General features: G+C 69.7%; 2 protein-coding genes across 7 annotated transcripts; one reads left to right on the top strand and one right to left on the bottom strand.

Annotated features, from left to right (window-relative positions):
* Positions 1-10: 10 nt before the first annotated feature.
* AKT1S1 (AKT1 substrate 1) lies at positions 11-9,444 on the top strand. Of its 6 annotated transcripts, XR_003998115.1 has the most exons (8): positions 264-377; positions 1,492-1,558; positions 1,644-2,094; positions 3,758-3,835; positions 4,598-4,746; positions 6,361-6,421; positions 8,625-9,022; positions 9,389-9,412. XR_003998115.1 is itself a non-coding variant. In XM_030545171.1 (7 exons), exons 2-7 carry the CDS (start codon positions 1,505-1,507, stop codon positions 8,642-8,644), a joined length of 813 nt encoding a protein of 270 aa, XP_030401031.1. In that variant the 5' UTR covers positions 264-377; positions 1,492-1,504; the 3' UTR covers positions 8,645-9,444. The 6 variants fall into 6 exon arrangements, 5 of the variants coding, with proteins under 5 accessions (XP_030401029.1, XP_030401031.1, XP_030401030.1 ...); XM_030545171.1 differs by having other exon boundaries at positions 8,625-9,444; XM_030545170.1 differs by lacking the exons at positions 6,361-6,421; positions 8,625-9,022; positions 9,389-9,412 and adding an exon at positions 4,884-5,120 and having other exon boundaries at positions 272-377.
* Positions 5,949-17,614, bottom strand: LOC115641787 (tetraspanin-4-like). The gene is made up of 8 exons (XM_030545172.1): positions 17,501-17,614; positions 16,745-16,823; positions 12,963-13,154; positions 11,922-11,996; positions 11,689-11,790; positions 11,484-11,612; positions 6,942-7,025; positions 5,949-6,402 (listed from the first exon to the last, which is right to left on the bottom strand). Exons 2-8 carry the CDS (start codon positions 16,811-16,813, stop codon positions 6,334-6,336), a joined length of 720 nt encoding a protein of 239 aa, XP_030401032.1. The 5' UTR covers positions 16,814-16,823; positions 17,501-17,614; the 3' UTR covers positions 5,949-6,333.
* Positions 17,615-18,354: the final 740 nt, after the last annotated feature.

Here is an 18,354-nt window from a genome sequence, read left to right as displayed (position 1 = left end):
GCGGGCTCGCTGTCCGTCCCCACGTGACGGTGACACCATGTCCCTGCGTGGCCGGCGGCGACTTCCACCTTTGTACGTCCACCAAGTTTGCCTTGGTCTCCCCCGCGGTGCGGGGGGCGGGAAGGAGAGGATTAGAAGGGAAAAGAGGGGGGGAGGCTAGTGGCGGCTGCCATATTTGTGCGGGGCAACAAAGCTGCCGCCATATTTGTGCAGGGCGCTGCGGGGGACGCCATGCTTGTGCGGGGCGGGGGCGGAGCCGCTCCAGGGGGTTATAAAGCGGGGTGAAAGGTCAGGAGTCAGGGGGTGACGCCGCTGTGGGCCGCGCAGTGACCCCGGGGGCTGGGACGGACACAGGGAGGCAGGAGGCGGCGGGGCAGGTAACGGGACCTCGGGAACCCAGGCGTCCGGGCCCCCCCGATACCCCCCCCCCCCCACTGGCAGGGAGAGAACCCAGGCGTCCGGGCCCCCCCGATACCCCCCCCGGGCAGGGAGAGAACCCAGGCGTCCGGGCTCTGCCCCCCCGCGATACCCCCCCACTGGCAGGGAGAGAACCCAGGCGTCCGGGCACTGCCCCCCCCGGGCAGGGAGAGAACCCAGGCGTCCGGGCTCTGGCCCCTCCCTCCGATAACCCCCCCCCGGGCAGGGAGAGAACCCAGGCGTCCGGGCTCTGCCCTCCCCGATACCCCCCACCCCGGCAGGGAGAGAACCCAGGCGTCCGGGCTCTGGCCCCTCCCTCCGATAACCCCCCCCGGGCAGGGAGAGAACCCAGGCGTCCGGGCTCTGCCCCCCCCATATCCCTCCCCCGGGCAGGGAGAGAACCCAGGCGTCCGGTATTTTGCCCCCCCCCTACCTCCCCCTGGGCAGGAAGACAACCCAGGCGTCCGGGCACTGCCCCCCCCCGATACCCGCCCCCGGGCAGGGAGAGAACCCAGGCGTCTGGACTCTGCTCCTCCCCTGATACCTCCCCCCTTGACAGGGAGAGAACCCAGGTGTCCGCCCCCCCAATATCCCCCTATGGGCAGGGAGAGAACCCAGGCATCTGGGCTCTGCCCCCCCCCCCTTGACAGGGAGAGAACCCAGTTGTCTGCCCCCCCCCGATACCCCCACACGGGCAGGGAGAGAACCCAGGTGTCCGGGCTCTGGCCCCCCCCAATATCCCCCCATTGACAGGGAGAGAACCCAGGTGTCTGCCCCCCCAATACCCCCGTATGGGCAGGGAGAGAACCCAGGCATCCGGGCTCTGCCCCCCCCCAATATCCCCCCACTGGCAGGGAGAGAACCCAGGCATCTGGACTCTGCTCCTCCCCTGATACCTCCCCCCTTGACAGGGAGAGAACCCAGGTGTCCGCCCCCCCAATATCCCCCTATGGGCAGGGAGAGAACCCAGGCATCCGGGCTCTGCCCCCCGCTGTTACTCCCTCCCCCCACTGGCAGGGGGAGAACCCAGGTGTCTGGATTCAGCCCCACCCGTTACTCCCCCCTCACTGGCAGAGAGAGAATCCAGATGTCCGGGCTCTGGCCCCCCGACCATGCCCACCCGAGGCAGGAGGGAACCCAGGTATCCTGGCTCCCAACCCCCCCACTCCCCTCCCCGAGGGGGAGAGAACCCAGGCGTCCTGGCGCTCACCGCGTGTCTCCCCCAGGCCAGGATGACGGGCATGGCCGACAACCACCGGGAGAGCTGGGCGGGGCTGATCGCGGAGGCCGAGCGGTACCGGCGCCGGACGGGGAACGAGGTGGTTCTGATCACGGCTTTCCGGGCCCCACAGCCGGGCGGCTTCGCCTACGCCCAGCACGGCTGCGGGGCCCTGGGTGACGCCGCCCGCCGCTACCTGGAGGACATCGCCGTCGTCCACAAGACCACAGCGTTTACATACGCCGCCCGGCCCCCGCCCGCCCCCAGGCCCCCCTCCAGCCCCTACTCCCGCAGCTGCCCCCCCCAGGACCCGCCTGCCGGCCCCCACTGGACAGCGGGCGCCCAGGGAGCCCCGGCAGAGGCTGCGGGGGGGCAGGAGGAAGAGGAGGAGAAAAACATGCCTGTGCCCAGGGAGGTGGAGGCACCCGGGAAGCAGCAGCCCCCCAGCGACACCACGGGTGAGTCCATGTCCCCGACTTGGGGGGGGGGAAATGTCTCTCTATCCGTGCCCCACATCTCGCTGCCAGGCGGAGGGATCTGCGCGCCCCAGCCCAGAGGGGGACGCGTCTCGCTGCCAGGCGGGGGGATCTGCGCGCCCCAGCCCAGAGGGGGACGCGTCTCGCTGCCAGGCGGAGGGATCTGCGCGCCCCGCTCCAGAGGGGGACGCGTCTCGCTGCCAGGCGGGGGGATCTGCGCCCCCCAGCCCAGAGGGGGACGCGTCTCGCTGCCAGGCGGGGGGATCTGCGCGCCCCAGCCCAGAGGGGGACGCGTCTCGCTGCCAGGCGGGGGGATCTGCGCGCCCCAGCCCAGAGGGGGACGCGTCTCGCTGCCAGGCGGGGGGATCTGTGCGCCCCAGCCCGGAGGGGGACGCGTCTCGCTGCCAGGCGGGGGGATCTGCGCGCCCCAGCCCGGAGGGGGACGCGTCTCGCTGCCAGGCGGAGGGATCTGCGCCCCCCAGCCCGGAGGGGGACGCGTCTCGCTGCCAGGCGGGGGGATCTGCGCGCCCCAGCCCGGAGGGGGACGCGTCTCGCTGCCAGGCGGGGGGATCTGCGCGCCCCAGCCCGGAGGGGGACGCGTCTCGGTGCCAGGCGGAGGGATCTGCGCCCCCCAGCCCAGAGGGGGACGCGTCTCGCTGCCAGGCGGGGGGATCTGCGCCCCCCCAGCCCAGAGGGGGATGCGTCTCGCTGCCAGGCGGGGGGATCTGCGCCCCCCAGCCCAGAGGGGGACGCGTCTCGGTGCCGGGCGGAGGGATCTGCGCCCCCCAGCCCAGAGGGGGACGCGTCTCGGTGCCGGGCGGGGGGATCTGCGCCCCCCAGCCCAGAGGGGGACGCGTCTCGGTGCCGGGCGGAGGGATCTGCGCGCCCCAGCCCAGAGGGGGACGCGTCTCGGTGCCGGGCGGAGGGATCTGCGCGCCCCAGCCCAGAGGGGGACGCGTCTCGGTGCCGGGCGGAGGGATCTGCGCCCCCCAGCCCAGAGGGGGACGCGTCTCGGTGCCGGGCGGAGGGATCTGCGCGCCCCGCCCCAGAGGGGGACGCGTCTCGGTGCCGGGCGGAGGGATCTGCGCCGCCCCGCCCCAGAGGGGGACGCGTCTCGCTGCCGGGCGGAGGGATCTGCGCCCCCCAGCCCGGAGGGGGACGCGTCTCGCTGCCGGGCGGAGGGATCTGCGCCCCCCAGCCCGGAGGGGGACGCGTCTCGCTGCCGGGCGGAGGGATCTGCGCCCCCCAGCCCGGAGGGGGACGCGTCTCGCTGCCGGGCGGAGGGATCTGCTCCCCCCAGCCCGGAGGGGGACGCGTCTCGCTGCCAGACAGAGGGACTTGCACGTCCCACCCCAGAGGGGGACGCGTCTCAGTGCCAGACAAGGGGTCCCTGTATACCAGCGCTGGGCAAGGTATCCCTGTATAGCCAGCCCCCCGCTCCACCCCAGAGGGGCCACATCTCAGCACCTGGCAAGGGGACCTGTACATCCAGCCCCTGCACCCCACCCCAGGGAGGGCCACTTCCTCCGCCGGGCATGGGGTCCCCGTGTACCCGGCCCCAATAAGTGGTCTCCGGATACCCAGCCCCAGCGCCCCACCTCAGAGGTGGCCGCATCTCCTCACGGGCTCTTCTGCGGCTCCCCAGGTCTCTTTGTGATGGACGAGGACTCCCCCAGCCAGGACTACGAGCCCTTCTTCGATTCGGACCCGGAGAGCACTGACGGTAGGTTTGGGGGGGGGTGTCATGGAGTCACTAGGCCGATGTCCGTAGGAAGCCAGGCAGGACTCCGGGGGGGGAGGGGCTCTCTGCGAGCAGACTGGCCCCAGGCAAGAAGCTTACGCGGCTTCCACCTTCCTGGGGGGGCATTCAGCATCCCCCTCCCCCCATGCGCTTCCCGCAGCGAATGCGCCTGCGGGGGGCCTGGGGGAGCCACAGGGTCCTGCCCCTCCACTCCGCAGTCAGACGTGACTCTCAGCCGGCCGGTAACACGGAAGGTTTATTAGCCGAAGCGTCACAGCGTAGGGCAGAGCCCGTTAGCACAGAAATCAGGGACTGTCAGCCAAGTCCAGCTCAGGAGTCCCGGGCCAGACGCTGACCCTCCCCAGGCCCCCGCCTCCCTGGCAACTCCTGCCTGGCCTTTGTCTCGCTTCCTGGGCACAGAGTCACCTGGCCGCACCCCCCTCCTGGGTCTCGGGTCACACAGCTGCACACAGCTGGGCAGCCTCACCTGCCCCTAGGGCCTCAGCGAAAGTCTCACCCCCAGCTCCCATCACCTAGCATTGGTGCAGCACCCAGGGAAACTGAGGCACATACAGGGCAGTGAAACTCATTGACTAAAACCCCACCCCCATCTCACCCCGTTGCACTGGGAGTCTGGCCAGACGACCGTGGATGGGGGAGGGAGCCTGCCAGCAAGGGTGGGGGCAGGAGGGGGGAGCAGTTGTGCTGTCCGGGGTCCCCCTCTTAACTTTCTTCCCTCTGCAGACGGCAGCCTGAGCGAGGAGGCGCCCCCCCAGCCCCCGCCCGCACCCCCCAACCACCAGTACGCCAAGTCGCTGCCCGTCTCTGTGCCCGTCTGGGCCTTCCGGCAGGCGGGGCCCGAGCCGCGCTCGTCTGACGAGGAGAATGCCAAGGTGGGGGGCCCGGCGCGGGGACAGGGGGGCACTGGCCTTGGCTGGAGGCTTTGCAGAGGGGGTGGGGGTGGGGGGGAGTGTTGGGGTCCCTGGCTGGTGCCCCTGGGTGCTAACCCCTCCCCCTCCCCACCCCCCAGCACTCGTCCCCGGACCTGGAGAAGATCGCGGCCAGCATGCGGGCGCTGGCCCTGCGTGGCTCCGACGGCACCGAGATGTTCGGGGACCTGCCCCGCCCCCGCCTCAACACCGGGGACCTCCAGAAACTGCAGCGAAAGTATTGACACCCCCCCCCGGCTGGGGGAGGGGCCCCGCCAGTCTGGGGCCCCCCACCAGCACCCCGTCCCTTGGACACTACACCCCCAATGGCAGAGCATTGGGAATCCCCACCACCCCCAAACGGGCCTGCGGTGACAGAGGCTCTGTGGGGCCCCGTGAGCCAGTGGAACTACCCGCCACTGCATCTAAGCTGCTCATGCTACAGGATCCCGAGGGTTGCCGGAAGATTAGGGGGAGCCCTGTGTCCCCCCTGCACTCCATCCCCCCCACAGCAGCAGATGTCGGGGAGCCCCTCCGCTCCCCCCAGCACTATAGCTAATGAGAGGGGAGCACCCTCCACACACTACAGGGGACGCTGCCCCCCTCTCCCCCAAGTGTCTTAATAGATTTTTTTTGTAAGGCCCTGTTTGCACATGAGCTGTCCCCCCTGGAAAGGGGGGGGGCAGCTTCCCCATCCCCCCCCATGGGGGGGGCTCTGCTGTCAGCCTCCAGCAGAGAATTATGCACCCCCTCCCCTGAACTGACACCCGAATTTTGGGTGGGGGGGACTGCCCCCTCCTTTGAGAGGACAGGCAGGGGCTGGCTTTCAGGTGGGGCAGGGGCTCCCCCAGCCTCAGTTCCTGACCCCAGTGGGTCCCTGGCCCGGACCCCCCACCCCCTCTTTTGTACCAGATGCTCAGGGGCCCTGGCTCGCCCCTTTATTTTTGTCCAAAGATGATTGGTGGGTCAGGGCGCGGGGAGCCCCGCCCCTCCATCCCTTGTTGGCCAATAAAGAGATGCTGACTTTTACCAGCTTCAGCTGTTGGTGCCTCTGATTGTGGGGGGGGGGGTCTCAACCTCCCATGGTGAGTGAGCTCCCAGAAAACACACTCCACCCCCCCACCCCCACCCCTCCAAACAAAGGCAGAGCTGGAGCCAGACACAACTATTTATTGTGCCGGGCGTGGGGCAGGATAGCAGCAGGGGGGTGGGGGGGTATGGCTAGCAGGACAGGGGGGCAGAGGAGAGGCTGCATTTATGAGTGGCCATGGGGGACCCAAGCAGGCCGGGGGGGCAGGGGGCTCTCCTTGCCCCACCTGAGCCAGTGGAACTACCCGCCACTGCATCTAAGCTGCAGGGGGGTATTAGTGGGCTGGGGAGAATGGGCTCAGGCCAGGCTGGAATCGAAGCCTCCCCCCCGCTGTAGGATGTGACTCCCCCCAAGCTATGTAAGGGGGGTGCACCCCTTGCTCTGTGGGTGATGGGCGGCCAGGCTGAGGGGGAAACGGCTGTAAGAGGAACTGGGGGGCGGCAGACTCCAGGCGCCCCCTGTCAGTGGTAATATTTCTCCACTTTCAGCACTTGGCAGTACATCAGCATGGAGGAGATGAGGCCCAGGACCTGGAGGAGAAAGAGGAGGGTGAGGTTGGGAGGGGGGCAGGCTGGGCTCTTGGGGGGCAGCGAAGGGACCTGGGCGATTCATTAGGGGGCCTGTGTCCCTGTCTGTCCTGGCTACCAGCCAGCACTGGCCCTAACCTCTGGGAACCTCTCTCATTTGCTGAGCCCCCTGACCTGTGGGCATCACAACATCCCCTGGCAGGGAGTTCCACAGGTTAACGGGGCATTGGGTGAAGCAGAACTGCCTGAGGGGTCTTAAACCTGCTGCCCATTAACGGCAGCGGGTGACCCCTGGTTTGTGGGTCAGGTGATGGGTGAATAATGCTCCCCACTTCCCCCCCCTCGGTGCACCCACCCACCCCAGCTAGCTCTGCCCAGGGCGTTTTGCCTCCCCTCACCCAGAAGCTGGGCTGGCCCCCAACACACCTTTGGTCCCTTTTCCAATTCTGAGAGCTTTGTGGATCTCCCTGGGGGGTCGCTCCAGGCCCCTTGCCCCAGATTAGACCCCCTGGCTGTCTCCCCCCAGCCTGCCCCCCCCTCACCTGGATGACAGCAATGCAGGCAGCGAAAATGCCCATGGCCCAGACGTTCTCGCCGACCCAGGATTTCACCTTCTCATAGCAGGGCTGGGGAATGGGAGAATCACAGAAATGGGGGGTCACCAAGCCAGGCCCCCGCCCGACCCGGCCCATGATCCCGCTGGCGGCTCCGCTCACCCCACAGATCACTCCCTCCCTGTGGCCCGGCCCTCTGCCCCGGCATGTTCACCCCCCCCCCCCGGGCCTGACCTGCAGCACGGTGCCCCAGACTGGCCCCCCAGTAACGCTGCTGCCAGCCCCCATTCGGCGTGGGATCGGGTGTCACCTCGGCTCATCCTGCCCCACGGGCAGCGCTGGGCACTGGGATCCCCACCTGCTGGTTCTCTGCACTGCCCAGGGCGCCGGATTTCTGAGCCGAACTCGCCTTCCCGCCATGGCGTTGTTCATAAAACGCTCGGCCAGGGCCCCAGGGAGTCGCTGGTTCAGAAGGATCCGGCCCCACGTTGCTACGAGCCAGGCCCGGGGGATGGTGGCAAAAGCCTCCCTGACAGCGAGATCCCGCGTGTCTCCGGCGGCCCCCACCCACCGGGCCGGAGATCAGGGTGGGCCGGTGCCGGCTGGTCATCACAATCCGCGCTGGCTGGTATGGGAGAGCTGGAGAGCAGGACTGACCGCCCCTTCTTCGGGCCTTACCTGGCCGTACATACCCCCCCCCTCCATGAGCCATAGGGACCACCCTTTCCTCGGGTGTTACCCAGCTGTACAGACCGCCCCCTCCATGGGCCATAGGGACCACCCCTTCTTTGGGTGTTACCAGGCGATACAGACCGCTCCTTCCTCGGGCATTACTTGGCCGTATGGCCCGCCCCCTACTCAGGCCTTACTTGGACATATGGACCACCCCCTCCATGGGCCGTACCAAGCACCCCCCCAGGCCTTACCCAGCCATATGGACCTGGCCCTCCTCGGGCCTTATCTACCCATACGGACTGGCCCCTCCCTGGGACTTACCCACCTGTACCACCCACCCCCTCTTCGGGCCTTACCCGGCTGTACAGACCACCCCGTCCATGGGTTGTAGGGACCTTACCCAGCCGTATGACCACCCCCTCCTCTGGCCTTACCCAGCCATATGGACCGCACCTTCCTTAGGCCTTATCCATCCATACTGACTGGCCCCTCCCTGGGACTTTACCGCCCACCCCCTTCCCGGGCCTTACTGAGCCAGAGGGACCGCCCCCTCCTTGCCCCTTACCTGGCTGTGGGGACCAGCTGCCCACTCCCTCCCAGGGTTACCTGGCTGTACCGAGCGCCCCCTCCTCAGACCTTATCTGCCTGTATGGACCAGCCCCTTCCTGGACCTTACCCAACCATACGGACCGCCTCCTCCTCAGGTCTTATCCACCTGTATGGACCAGCCCCTTCCTGGACCTTACCCAACCATACGGACCGCCTCCTCCTCGGGCCTTATCCACCTGTATGGACCAGCCCCTTCCTGGATCTTACCCAACCATACGGACCGCCCCCTCCTCGGGCCTTATCCACCCGTATGGACCAGCCCCTCCCTGGTCCTTACCTGCCTGTACCGCCCGCCCCCTCCTCGGGCCTTACCCGGCTGGACTGATGGGCACCCCCCCCATCCCAGGCATTACCCGGCCATAATGACCAACTGCCTCCTTCCCCCAGGTGTTACCCAGATGGACTGACCAGACATCTCCTCCCCTCTGGGCACTACCTGGCCACAGTGACCAGCTGCCTCCTTATCCCCTGGGGCTTTAGCGACTGGATTCAGAAAAGCAGCCTGACTCCCTCTGGGAACTGCTGGGCAGGACCCCCTGGGGGAGTAACCCGAGGGGGCAGGAGGCCGGGGGAAGAGTCCTTAGTGAGGTTGCAGGAACTTGTGCCCACGGCAGGCGCCTGGCCGGGCTTTCGGTGAAAGCCGCGCTGGTACTGGACACAGAACAGCAGCTCACAGGAAGGGGAAGGTTGGACAAAGGCCTGCGGGAGCGACACCAGGAGGCCCAATCCCACCCGGAGCTGCAGCCGGCCGGGGATGTTACAAGTAACCAGAAGGGTTTCGTCAGGTACGTTAGCACCAAGAAGAGGGTCAGGGAAAGTGGGGGCCTCGCGCTGAATGGGGGAGGCCACCCAGTGCCAGAGGATGTGGGAAAAGCTCACGTCCTGGATGCTTTTTTTGCCTCTGTCTTCACGAACAAGGGCAGCCCCCAGACAGCTGCGCTAGGCGGCACGGCCTGGGGAGGAGGTGACCAGCCCCCGGGGAGAAAGACGGGGTTCGGGGCTATTTAGAAAAGCTGGACGATCCCAAGTCCCTGGGGCCGGGTGCTAAAGGAGTCGGCGGATGTGATTGCAGAGCCATTGGCCAGTATCTTGGAAAGCTGATCGGGGAGGTCTCAGGTGAAAAGGCTCATGTAGGGTCCATCTTTTAAAAGGGGAAGCAGGAGGATCCGGGGAACTACAGGCCAGTCAGTCTCACCTCAGGCCCTGGCAAAATCATGGAGCAGGTCCTCAAGGAACCAATCCCGAAGCACTAAGAGGAGAGGAAAGTGATCGGGAACAGTCAGCGTGGATTCACCCAGGGCAAGTCATGCCTGACCAAGCTGAATGAGGAGCTGACTGGCTCTGTGGACGAGGGGAAAGCAGCAGACGGGTTATTCCTTGACTTTAGCAAAGCTTTTGATCGTCTCCCACCGTAACCTGCCAGCAAGTTACAGGCGTATGGGCTGCATGAATGGCCTACGAGCTGGCTAGATCGTCGGGCTCAACGGGAAACGATCAACGGCTCCGTATCTAGCTGGCAGCCAGGATCAGGCGGAGCCCCAAGGGTCGGTCCTGGGGCTGGTTTTGTTCGATATCTCAGCGTGGATGGTGTAGGCTGCACCCTCGGCAAGTTTGCAGGTGACGCTAAGCTGCGGGGAGAGGTAGATGCGCTGGAGGGAGGGATAGGATCCAGAGGGACCTTGACAAATTAGAAGATTGGACCCAAAGAAACCTGATGAGGTTCAACAAGGACCAGTGCAGAGTCCTGCACTCAGGACGGACGAATCCCTGGCATGGCTACAGGCTGGGGACCGAGTGGTCAGGCAGCAGTTCTGCAGAAAAGGACCTGGGGGTTACAGTGGATGAGAAGCTGGGTATGAGTCAGCAGGTTGCCCTCGTTGCCAAGAAGGCTAATGGCATTTTGGGCTGTATAAGTCGGGGCATTGCCAGCAGATCGAGGGACGTGATCATTCCCCTCTAGTCCGCGTTGGTGAGGCCTCAGCTGGATACTGCGTCCAGTTTTGGGCCCCACACTACAAGGAGGATGTGGACAAATTGGAGAGTCCAGTGGAGGGCAATGAAAATGATCAGGGGGCTGGAGCACATGACGGAGGAGAGGCTGAGGGAACTGGGCCTGTTTAGTCTGCAGAAGAGAAGAGTGAGGGGGGATTTGATGGCTGCTTTCAGCCCCCTGAAAGGGGGTGCCAGAGAGGCTGGAGCTCGGCTGTTCTCAGTGGTGGCAGATGACAGAACAAGGAGCAATGGTCTCGGGTTGCAGTGGGGGAGGTCTAGGCTGGATATCAGGAAACACTATTTCACTAGGAAGGTGGTGAAGCACTGGAATGGGTTCCCTAGGGAGGTGGGGAATCTCCATCCTTAGAGGTGTTTAAGGCCCGGCCTGACAAAGCCCCGGCTGGGAGGATTTAGTTGGGGTTGGTCCTGCTTTGAGCAGGGTGGGAGTAGATACCTCCTGGGGTCCCTTCGTAGACTCATAGAAGATCAGGGTTGGAAGGGACCTCAGGAGGTTCTAGCCCAACTCCCTGCTCAAAGCAGGACCAATCCCCAGACAGATTTTTGCCCCAGATCCCTAAATGGCCCCTCAAGGATTGAACTCTCACCCCTGGGGTTAGCAGGCCAGTGCTCAAACCACTCTGCTATCCCTCCCCCTTCCAACCCTGAGATTGACCGGCCGGCCCCTCCTGCCCAGACGTTACTCAGCCATACAGACCAGGTGCTCCCTCCCCACAAGGGGTTACCTGGCCATACCCACCGGGGCATTATCCAGCCATAGTGACCAGCTGCCCCTCCCCCCGGGCATTATCCGGCCACAGAGACCAGCCACCCCTCCCCCCTGGGTCTTACCCAGCCATAGCGACCAGCTGCACCCTCTCCCCAGGCATCATCCAGCTACAGTGACCAGTCCCCCCTCCCCCCCAGGCGTTACCCAGCCATAGCGACTGGCTGCACCCTCCCCCAGGCATTATATGGCCACAGAGACCAGCCACCCCTCCCCCCTGGGTGTTACCCAGCCATAGTGACCAGCTGCCCCTCCCCCAGGCATTACATGGCCACAGTGACCAGCCACCCCTCCCCCCGGGCATTACCCAGCCACAGCAACTGGCTCCACCCTCCCCCCGGGCGTTATCCAGCCACAGTGACCAGCCACCCCACCCACTGTGCCCCAGCCCTGCTGAGCCATGGGAGACGGGATGGGGTGTGTGTGGGTGGGTTCAGGGGGGGCTGTTAAGGGCAGGGAGGGGCACTCACCTCCTTCCACCAGGCGGCGTCGAGGCCGGAGCAGGCAGCACCGTGCTCCAGGCAGCAGGACTCAGGCACCCCCGTCCCGTTTCGCACCTCGAACCAGTCGGTGTAATTCTGCACCCCGCAGCACCGGAACTAGGGGGGGAGGAGAGCGTCAGACACTGAGGGGGGGGAACCGGCAGGGCGCAGTGCTGGGACTGGGGGGGCTCACCTCGGTCTGCACCGTGTCCCAGGCCTGGGTCAGCGCCGGCTCCCCGGGGGCCCCGTATCGCCGCAGCCCCGATTTCAGGTCCTCCTGAGCGTATCTGTCAAACTGAGACCCAGAGCACGTCGGCCGGGGGGCACGGGGTGGGGTACAGGGGCATTAAACAAGGGGAGGGGCCGGGGGGGTTCCATGCAGTTGGGGAGGGGCATGGGGTGGGGAGATGTGGGGCACCCCCTTACCTGCCCCCGGCAGGCGTAGAAGGCCAGGCCCCCGCTCAGCTCCAGCAGGACGATGGTGAGGAGAACCACGAAAAACTGGGGGAGGGGGAGATGGATCAGAGCCCCCCAGGACAGCCAGGGGGATCCTCCTCCCCGCTTGGCAATGGGGGGTCCCAAACTGCCCCCTGTCCAAACTGCCCCTCCCCTCCCCTTGGGCCCCTGCCCTGCAGGCAGCTCCCCCTCGTACCCCCCAAGCCACCCCCACAACATACCCCCAGGCTGTCCTGACCCCCAGCCTGCCCCCTCCCCTCCCATGCTTCCCTCTCTGTACCCCCCTCGCCTGCCCCCCCACCTGTAACCCACACCTCCCTCTCTGTATCTGCCCCCCATCCCACCTGCCTGCCCCCCCACCCGTAATCCCCACCTCCCTCTCTGTATCCGCCCTCATCTCCCCTGCCTGCCCCCCCACCCGTAACCCACACCTCCCTCTTTGTATCTCCCCCTCATCCCCCCCACCTGACCCCCCATAACCCCACACCTCCCTCTCTGTATCCGCCCCCCATCCCCCCACCTGCCCCCCCACCTGTAACCCACACCTCCCTCTCTGTATCCGCCCCCCACCCCGCCCCGCCCCGCCCGTAACCCACACCTCCCTCTCTGTATCCGCCCCCCATCCCACCCCGCCTGCCCCCCCACCCGTAACCCACACCTCCCTCTCTGTATCTGCCCCCCATCCCCCCCCGCCTGCCCCCCCACCCGTAACCCACACCTCCCTCTCTGTATCCGCCCCCCATCTCCCCCGCCTGCCCCCCCACCCGTAACCCACACCTCCCTCTCTGTATCCGCCCCCATCCCCCCGCCTGCCCCCCCACCCGTAACCCACACCTCCCTCTCTGTATCCGCCCCCCATCTCCCCCGCCTGCCCCCCCACCCGTAACCCACACCTCCCTCTCTGTATCCGCCCCCCATCTCCCCCGCCTGCCCCCCCACCCGTAACCCACACCTCCCTCTCTGTATCCGCCCCCCACCCCGCCCCGCCCCGCCCGACCCCCCCAGCCCTACCGTCAGCAGGAGGCAGCGCTGCTCGGTGGCAGCCCCCAGGCAGCCCAGGAAGCCCACGGCCATCACCACGGCGCCGGCGGCCATCACCAGCCCGGCGACCCCCAGGGACGGGAGCGAGAGCGACAGCGCCGAGAACCGGCCCTGCGAGAGAGCCAGCCAGAGCCCCACGCCCAGCGCCCCACAGCCGCCCAGCTGGGGGGGGGCGGGGTCAGGGGACCCAGCCAGAGCCCCACGCCCAGCGCCCCACAGCCGCCCAGCTGGGGGGTGGCGGAGTCAGGGGACCCAGCCAGAGCCCCACGCCCAGCGCCCCACAGCCGCCCAGCTGGGGGGGGCGGGGTCAGGGGACCCAGCCAGAGCCCCACGCCCAGCGCCCCACAGCCGCCCAGCTGGGGGGGGCGGGGTCAGGGGACCCAGCCAGAGCCCCACGCCCAGCGCCCCACAGCCGCCCAGCTGGGGGGGGCGGGGTCAGGGGACCCAGCCAGCGCCCCACGCCCAGCGCCCCACAGCCGCCCAGCTGGGGGGGGCGGGGTCAGGGGACCCAGCCAGAGCCCCACGCCCAGCGCCCCACAGCCGCCCAGCTGGGGGGGGTCAGGGGACCCAGCCAGAGCCCCACGCCCAGCGCCCCACAGCCGCCCAGCTGGGGGGGGCCAGGTCAGGGGACCCAGCCAGAGCCCCACGCCCAGCGCCCCACAGCCGCCCAGCTGGGGGGGGCGGGGTCAGGGGACCCAGCCAGAGCCCCACGCCCAGCGCCCCCCAGCCGCCCAGCTGGGGGGGGCGGGGTCAGGGGACCCAGCCAGAGCCCCACGCCCAGCGCCCCACAGCCGCCCAGCTGGGGGGGGCGGGGTCAGGGGACCCAGCCAGAGCCCCACGCCCAGCGCCCCACAGCCGCCCAGCTGGGGGGGGCGGGGTCAGGGGACCCAGCCAGAGCCCCACGCCCAGAGCCCCACAGCCGCCCAGCTGGGGGGTGGCGGAGTCAGGGGACCCAGCCAGAGCCCCACGCCCAGCGACCCACAGCCGCCCAGCTGGGGGGGGCGGGGTCAGGGGACCCAGCCAGAGCCCCACGCCCAGCGCCCCACAGCCGCCCAGCTGGGGGGGGCGGGGTCAGGGGACCCAGCCAGAGCCCCGCGCCCAGCGCCCCACAGCCGCCCAGCTGGGGGGGGCGGGGTCAGGGGACCCAGCCAGAGCCCCACGCCCAGCGCCCCACAGCTGCCCAGCTGGGGGGGGGCGGGGTCAGGGGACCCAGCCAGAGCCCCACGCCCAGCGACCCACAGCCGCCCAGCTGGGGGGGAGGTCAGGGGACCCAGCCAGAGCCCCACGCCCAGCACCCCACAGCCACCCAGCTGGGGGGGGCGGGGTCAGGGGACCCAGCCAGAGCCCCACGCCCAGCGCCCCACAGCCGCCCAGCTGGGGGGGGGCGGGGTCAGGGGACCCAGCCAGAGCCCCACGCCCAGCGCCCCACAGCCGCCCAGCCGGGGGGGCGGGGTCAGGGGACCCAGCCAGAGCCCCACGCCCAGAGCCCCACAGCCGCCCAGCTGGGGGGTGGCGGAGTCAGGGGACCCAGCCAGAGCCCCACGCCCAGCGACCCACAGCCGCCCAGCTGGGGGGCGGGGTCAGGGGACCCAGCCAGAGCCCCACGCCCAGCGCCCCACAGCCGCCCAGCTGGGGGGGGCGGGGTCAGGGGACCCAGCCAGAGCCCAGCGCCCCACAGCCGCCCAGCTGGGGGGGGCGGGGTCAGGGGACCCAGCCAGAGCCCCACGCCCAGCGCCCCACAGCCGCCCAGCTGGGGGGGCGGGGTCAGGGGACCCAGCCAGAGCCCCGCGCCCAGCGCCCCACAGCCGCCCAGCTGGGGGGGGCGGGGTCAGGGGACCCAGCCAGAGCCCCACGCCCAGCGCCCCACAGCCGCCCAGCTGGGGGGGGCGGGATCAGGGGACCCAGCCAGAGCCCCACGCCCAGCGACCCACAGCCGCCCAGCTGGGGGGGAGGTCAGGGGACCCAGCCAGAGCCCCACGCCCAGCGCCCCACAGCCGCCCAGCTGGGGGGTGGCGGAGTCAGGGGACCCAGCCAGAGCCCCACGCCCAGCGCCCCACAGCCGCCCAGCTGGGGGGGCGGGGTCAGGGGACCCAGCCAGAGCCCCACGCCCAGCGCCCCACAGCCGCCCAGCTGGGGGGGGCGGGGTCAGGGGACCCAGCCAGAGCCCCACGCCCAGCGCCCCACAGCCGCCCAGCTGGGGGGGCGGGGTCAGGGGACCCAGCCAGAGCCCCACGCCCAGCGCCTCACGCCCAGCACCCCACAGCCACCCAGCTGGGGGGGCGGGGTCAGGGGACCCAGCCAGAGCCCCGCGCCCAGCGCCCCACAGCCGCCCAGCTGGGGGGGGCGGGGTCAGGGGACCCAGCCAGAGCCCCACGCCCAGCGCCCCACAGCTGCCCAGCTGGGGGGGGTGTGGAGTCAGGGGACCCAGCCAGAGCCCCACGCCCAGCGCCCCACAGCCGCCCAGCTGGGGGGGGTCAGGGGACCCAGCCAGAGCCCCACGCCCAGCGCCCCACAGCCGCCCAGCTGGGGGGGGCGGGGTCAGGGGACCCAGCCAGAGCCCCACGCCCAGTGCCCCACAGCCGCCCAGCTGGGGGGGGCGGGGTCAGGGGACCCAGCCACAGCCCCACGCCCAGCGCCCCACAGCCGCCCAGCTGGGGGGGGCGGGGTCAGGGGACCCAGCCACAGCCCCACGCCCAGCGCCCCACAGCCGCCCAGCTGGGGGGGGCGGGGTCAGGGGACCCAGCCACAGCCCCACGCCCAGCACCTCACGCCCAGCGCCCCACAGCCGCCCAGGTGGGGGGGGGCGGGGTCAGGGGACCCAGCCAGAGCCCCACGCCCAGCGCCCCACGCCCAGCGCCCCACAGCCGCCCAGCTGGGGGGGGCGGGGTCAGGGGACCCAGCCAGAGCCCCGCGCCCAGCGCCCCACGCCCAGCACCCCACAGCTGCCCAGCTGGGGGGGGGTGTGGAGTCAGGGGACCCAGCCAGAGCCCCACGCCCAGCACCCCACAGCCGCCCAGCTGGGGGGGGCAGGGTCAAGGTACCCAGCCAGAGCCTCACGTCCAGCGCCCCACAGCTGCCCAGCTTGGGAGGGGGGGAATGGAGGCAGGGGACCCAGCCAGAGCCCACGTCCAGTGCCCCACAGCTGCCCAGCTGGGGAGGGGGGGAAATGGAGGCAGGGGACCTAGCCAGAGCCCCACAGCCACCCAGCTGGGGGGTGGTGGAGTCAGGGGACCCAGCCAGAGCCCCACGCCCAGTGCCTCACAGACCCACAGCCGCCCAGCTGGGGGGGCGGGGTCAGGGGACCCAGCCAGAGCCCCACCGTCCAACGCCCCACAGCCACCCAGCTGAGGGGGGCGGGGGCAGGGGACCCAGCCAGAGCCCCACGCCCAGAGCCCCACAGCCACCCAGCTGGGGGGGGCGGGGTCAGGGGACCCAGCCAGAGCCCCACGCCCAGCGCCCCACAGCCGCCCAGCTGGGGGGACGGGGTCAGGGGACCCAGCCAGAGCCCCACGCCCAGCGCCCCACAGCCGCCCAGCTAGGGGGGATGGGGTCAGGGGACCCAGCCAGAGCCCCACCGTCCAACGCCCCACAGCCACCTAGCTGGGGGGACGGGGTCAGGGGACCCAGCCAGAGCCCCACCGTCCAACGCCCCACAGCCACCCAGCTGAGGGGGGCGGGGGCAGGGGACCTAGCCACAGCCCCTCCCCCAGGCCCAGGGCACTGCTGCAGAGACGCTCACAGCAGAGACTCACCCAGAAGATCAGATTGAAGATGAAAAGCTCAACTTTGAGACAGAGGAGGCAGCGCTGGGTCGGGCCCATGGTGCAGGAGCTGCGGGGGAGGGGGGCCAGCAGAGTTGGGGGTCTGCACCTCTGGGGGAGCTCCCCCCAGCTCTGCCAGTGCCCCCCACTCCCGACCCGCAGCCCCCCCGATCGCCCAGTCCTGGCCCCCAAACTCTGCCGGTGCCCCCCACTCCCGACCCGCAGCCCCCCCGATCGCCCAGTCCTGGCCCCCAAACTCTGCCGGTGCCCCCCACTCCCGACCCACAGCCCCTGCCAGCCCAGCCCCGCCGGTGCCCCCCACTCCCGACCCGCAGCCCCTGCCAGCCCAGCCCCGCCGGTGCCCCTCACTGACACCCCCCTTTGCTCAGTTCCCCTTCGCCTGTCAGCTGGTCCCTGACCGGGGGGGGTGCAGTGACCCATCCTGGCTCCCCCCATTTGCTGCCCCGCCTCGCTGGGGATGGGGGGCGGGGGGATCTTGTCTGTCCCAGGGGGCTGGAGCACGTGGGGGTTCTGGGTCCCCTCGTCCGTCCCCAGATCCACTGGGCCCAAGGGGGTTACGGGGGGGTTGCCCCGAATATCCTCGCTCCCCTGCCTCTCTGGGGGGGTAGGTGGAGATGTTGTGCCCCCCCGGCCCCCCGAGTTTCCCTGGAGTTTGGGGGCTGGAAAGTTCAGTCCTGTTAGGCCCCCCCCCATCGCATCCGCTGTCCCAGCTCCCGCCCCCCTCACCTGGGACCCCTGGCGGCGGCGGGTTGGGGGGCGCTGCGGGATCCCCCTAAACTGCGGGCGCTGCTCGCTCGGGGGGGCGGGATGGAGGAGGGGAAATTCCAGACTCAGCGGGGGTGGGGGGAGTGAGAAAACGGGAGGGGAGGGAGTAGAAGGGGCGGGACTGGGGGAGGAAATGGGGGCGGGGCTGGGGGTCTCTGGGGCCGGGAAGGGAATTGGGGAGGGGCGGGGGGGGTCTCTCGGGGCGGGGTCTGGGGAAGAGGCTGGAGGGGGAGGGGCTGGGGGTCTCTGGGGGCGGGGGCTGGGGAAGGGAATTGGGGAGGGGCTGGGGGTCTCTGGGGGCGGGGGCTGAAGGGAATTGGGGAGGGGCTGGGGGAGTCTCTGGGGGCGGGGGCTGGGGAAGAGGCTGGAGGGGGAGGGGCTGGGGGTCTCTGGGGGCGGGGGCTGGGGAAGGGAATTGGGGAGGGGCTGGGGGTCTCTGGGGGCGGGGGCTGGGGAAGGGAATTGGGGAGGGGCTGGGGGTCTCTGCGGGCGGGGGCTGGGGAAGAAGCTGGAGGGGGAGGGGCTGGGGGTCTCTGGGGGCGGGGGCTGGGGAAGGGAATTGGGGAGGGGCTGGGGGGTCTCTGGGGGCGGGGGCTGGGGAAGAGGCTGGAGGGGGAGGGGTTGGGGGTCTCTGGGGGCGGGGAAAAGCTGATAGGGGACCGGGGTAAATTGGGGTAACGGGCTGAGGGGGGGTCCAGCGCTGTTCGGTCCCGGGGGGGCTGGTTTTCGGGTTCAGACCCGTCCCGCCGGCGCCCCCCCATAACCCCGCGCGTAGGGGGCTGAACCCGCCCCTCCCCCGCGGCCGGCCCCGCCCC

This window comes from Gopherus evgoodei, unplaced genomic scaffold (assembly GCF_007399415.2).
Source record: "Gopherus evgoodei ecotype Sinaloan lineage unplaced genomic scaffold, rGopEvg1_v1.p scaffold_35_arrow_ctg1, whole genome shotgun sequence".
Lineage (NCBI taxonomy): Eukaryota > Metazoa > Chordata > Testudines > Testudinidae > Gopherus > Gopherus evgoodei.
Note: the sequence above shows the minus strand (reverse complement) of the source record. Positions and strands in the feature narration are given on the sequence as shown.

Bases quoted from the DNA above. Each gene is read 5' to 3' on its own strand.
- AKT1S1 (XM_030545167.1), top strand. From the start codon at position 1,505: ATGTCCGGGCTCTGGCCCCCCGACCATGCCCACCCGAGGCAGGAGGGA. The intron at 1,559-1,643 runs GTATCCTGGCTC...TGTCTCCCCCAG, and splicing joins CGAGGCAGGAGGGAACCCAG to GCCAGGATGACGGGCATGGC. The intron at 3,836-4,883 runs GTAGGTTTGGGG...CCCACCCCCCAG, and splicing joins GGACCCGGAGAGCACTGACG to CACTCGTCCCCGGACCTGGA.
- LOC115641787 (XM_030545172.1), bottom strand. From the start codon at position 16,813: ATGGGCCCGACCCAGCGCTGCCTCCTCTGTCTCAAAGTTGAGCTTTTC. The intron at 13,155-16,744 runs GTGAGTCTCTGC...GCCCCCCCCCAG, and splicing joins TCTTCAATCTGATCTTCTGG to CTGGGCGGCTGTGGGGCGCT. The intron at 7,026-11,483 runs GTGAGTGCCCCT...CCCATTCCCCAG, and splicing joins ACGCCGCCTGGTGGAAGGAG to CCCTGCTATGAGAAGGTGAA.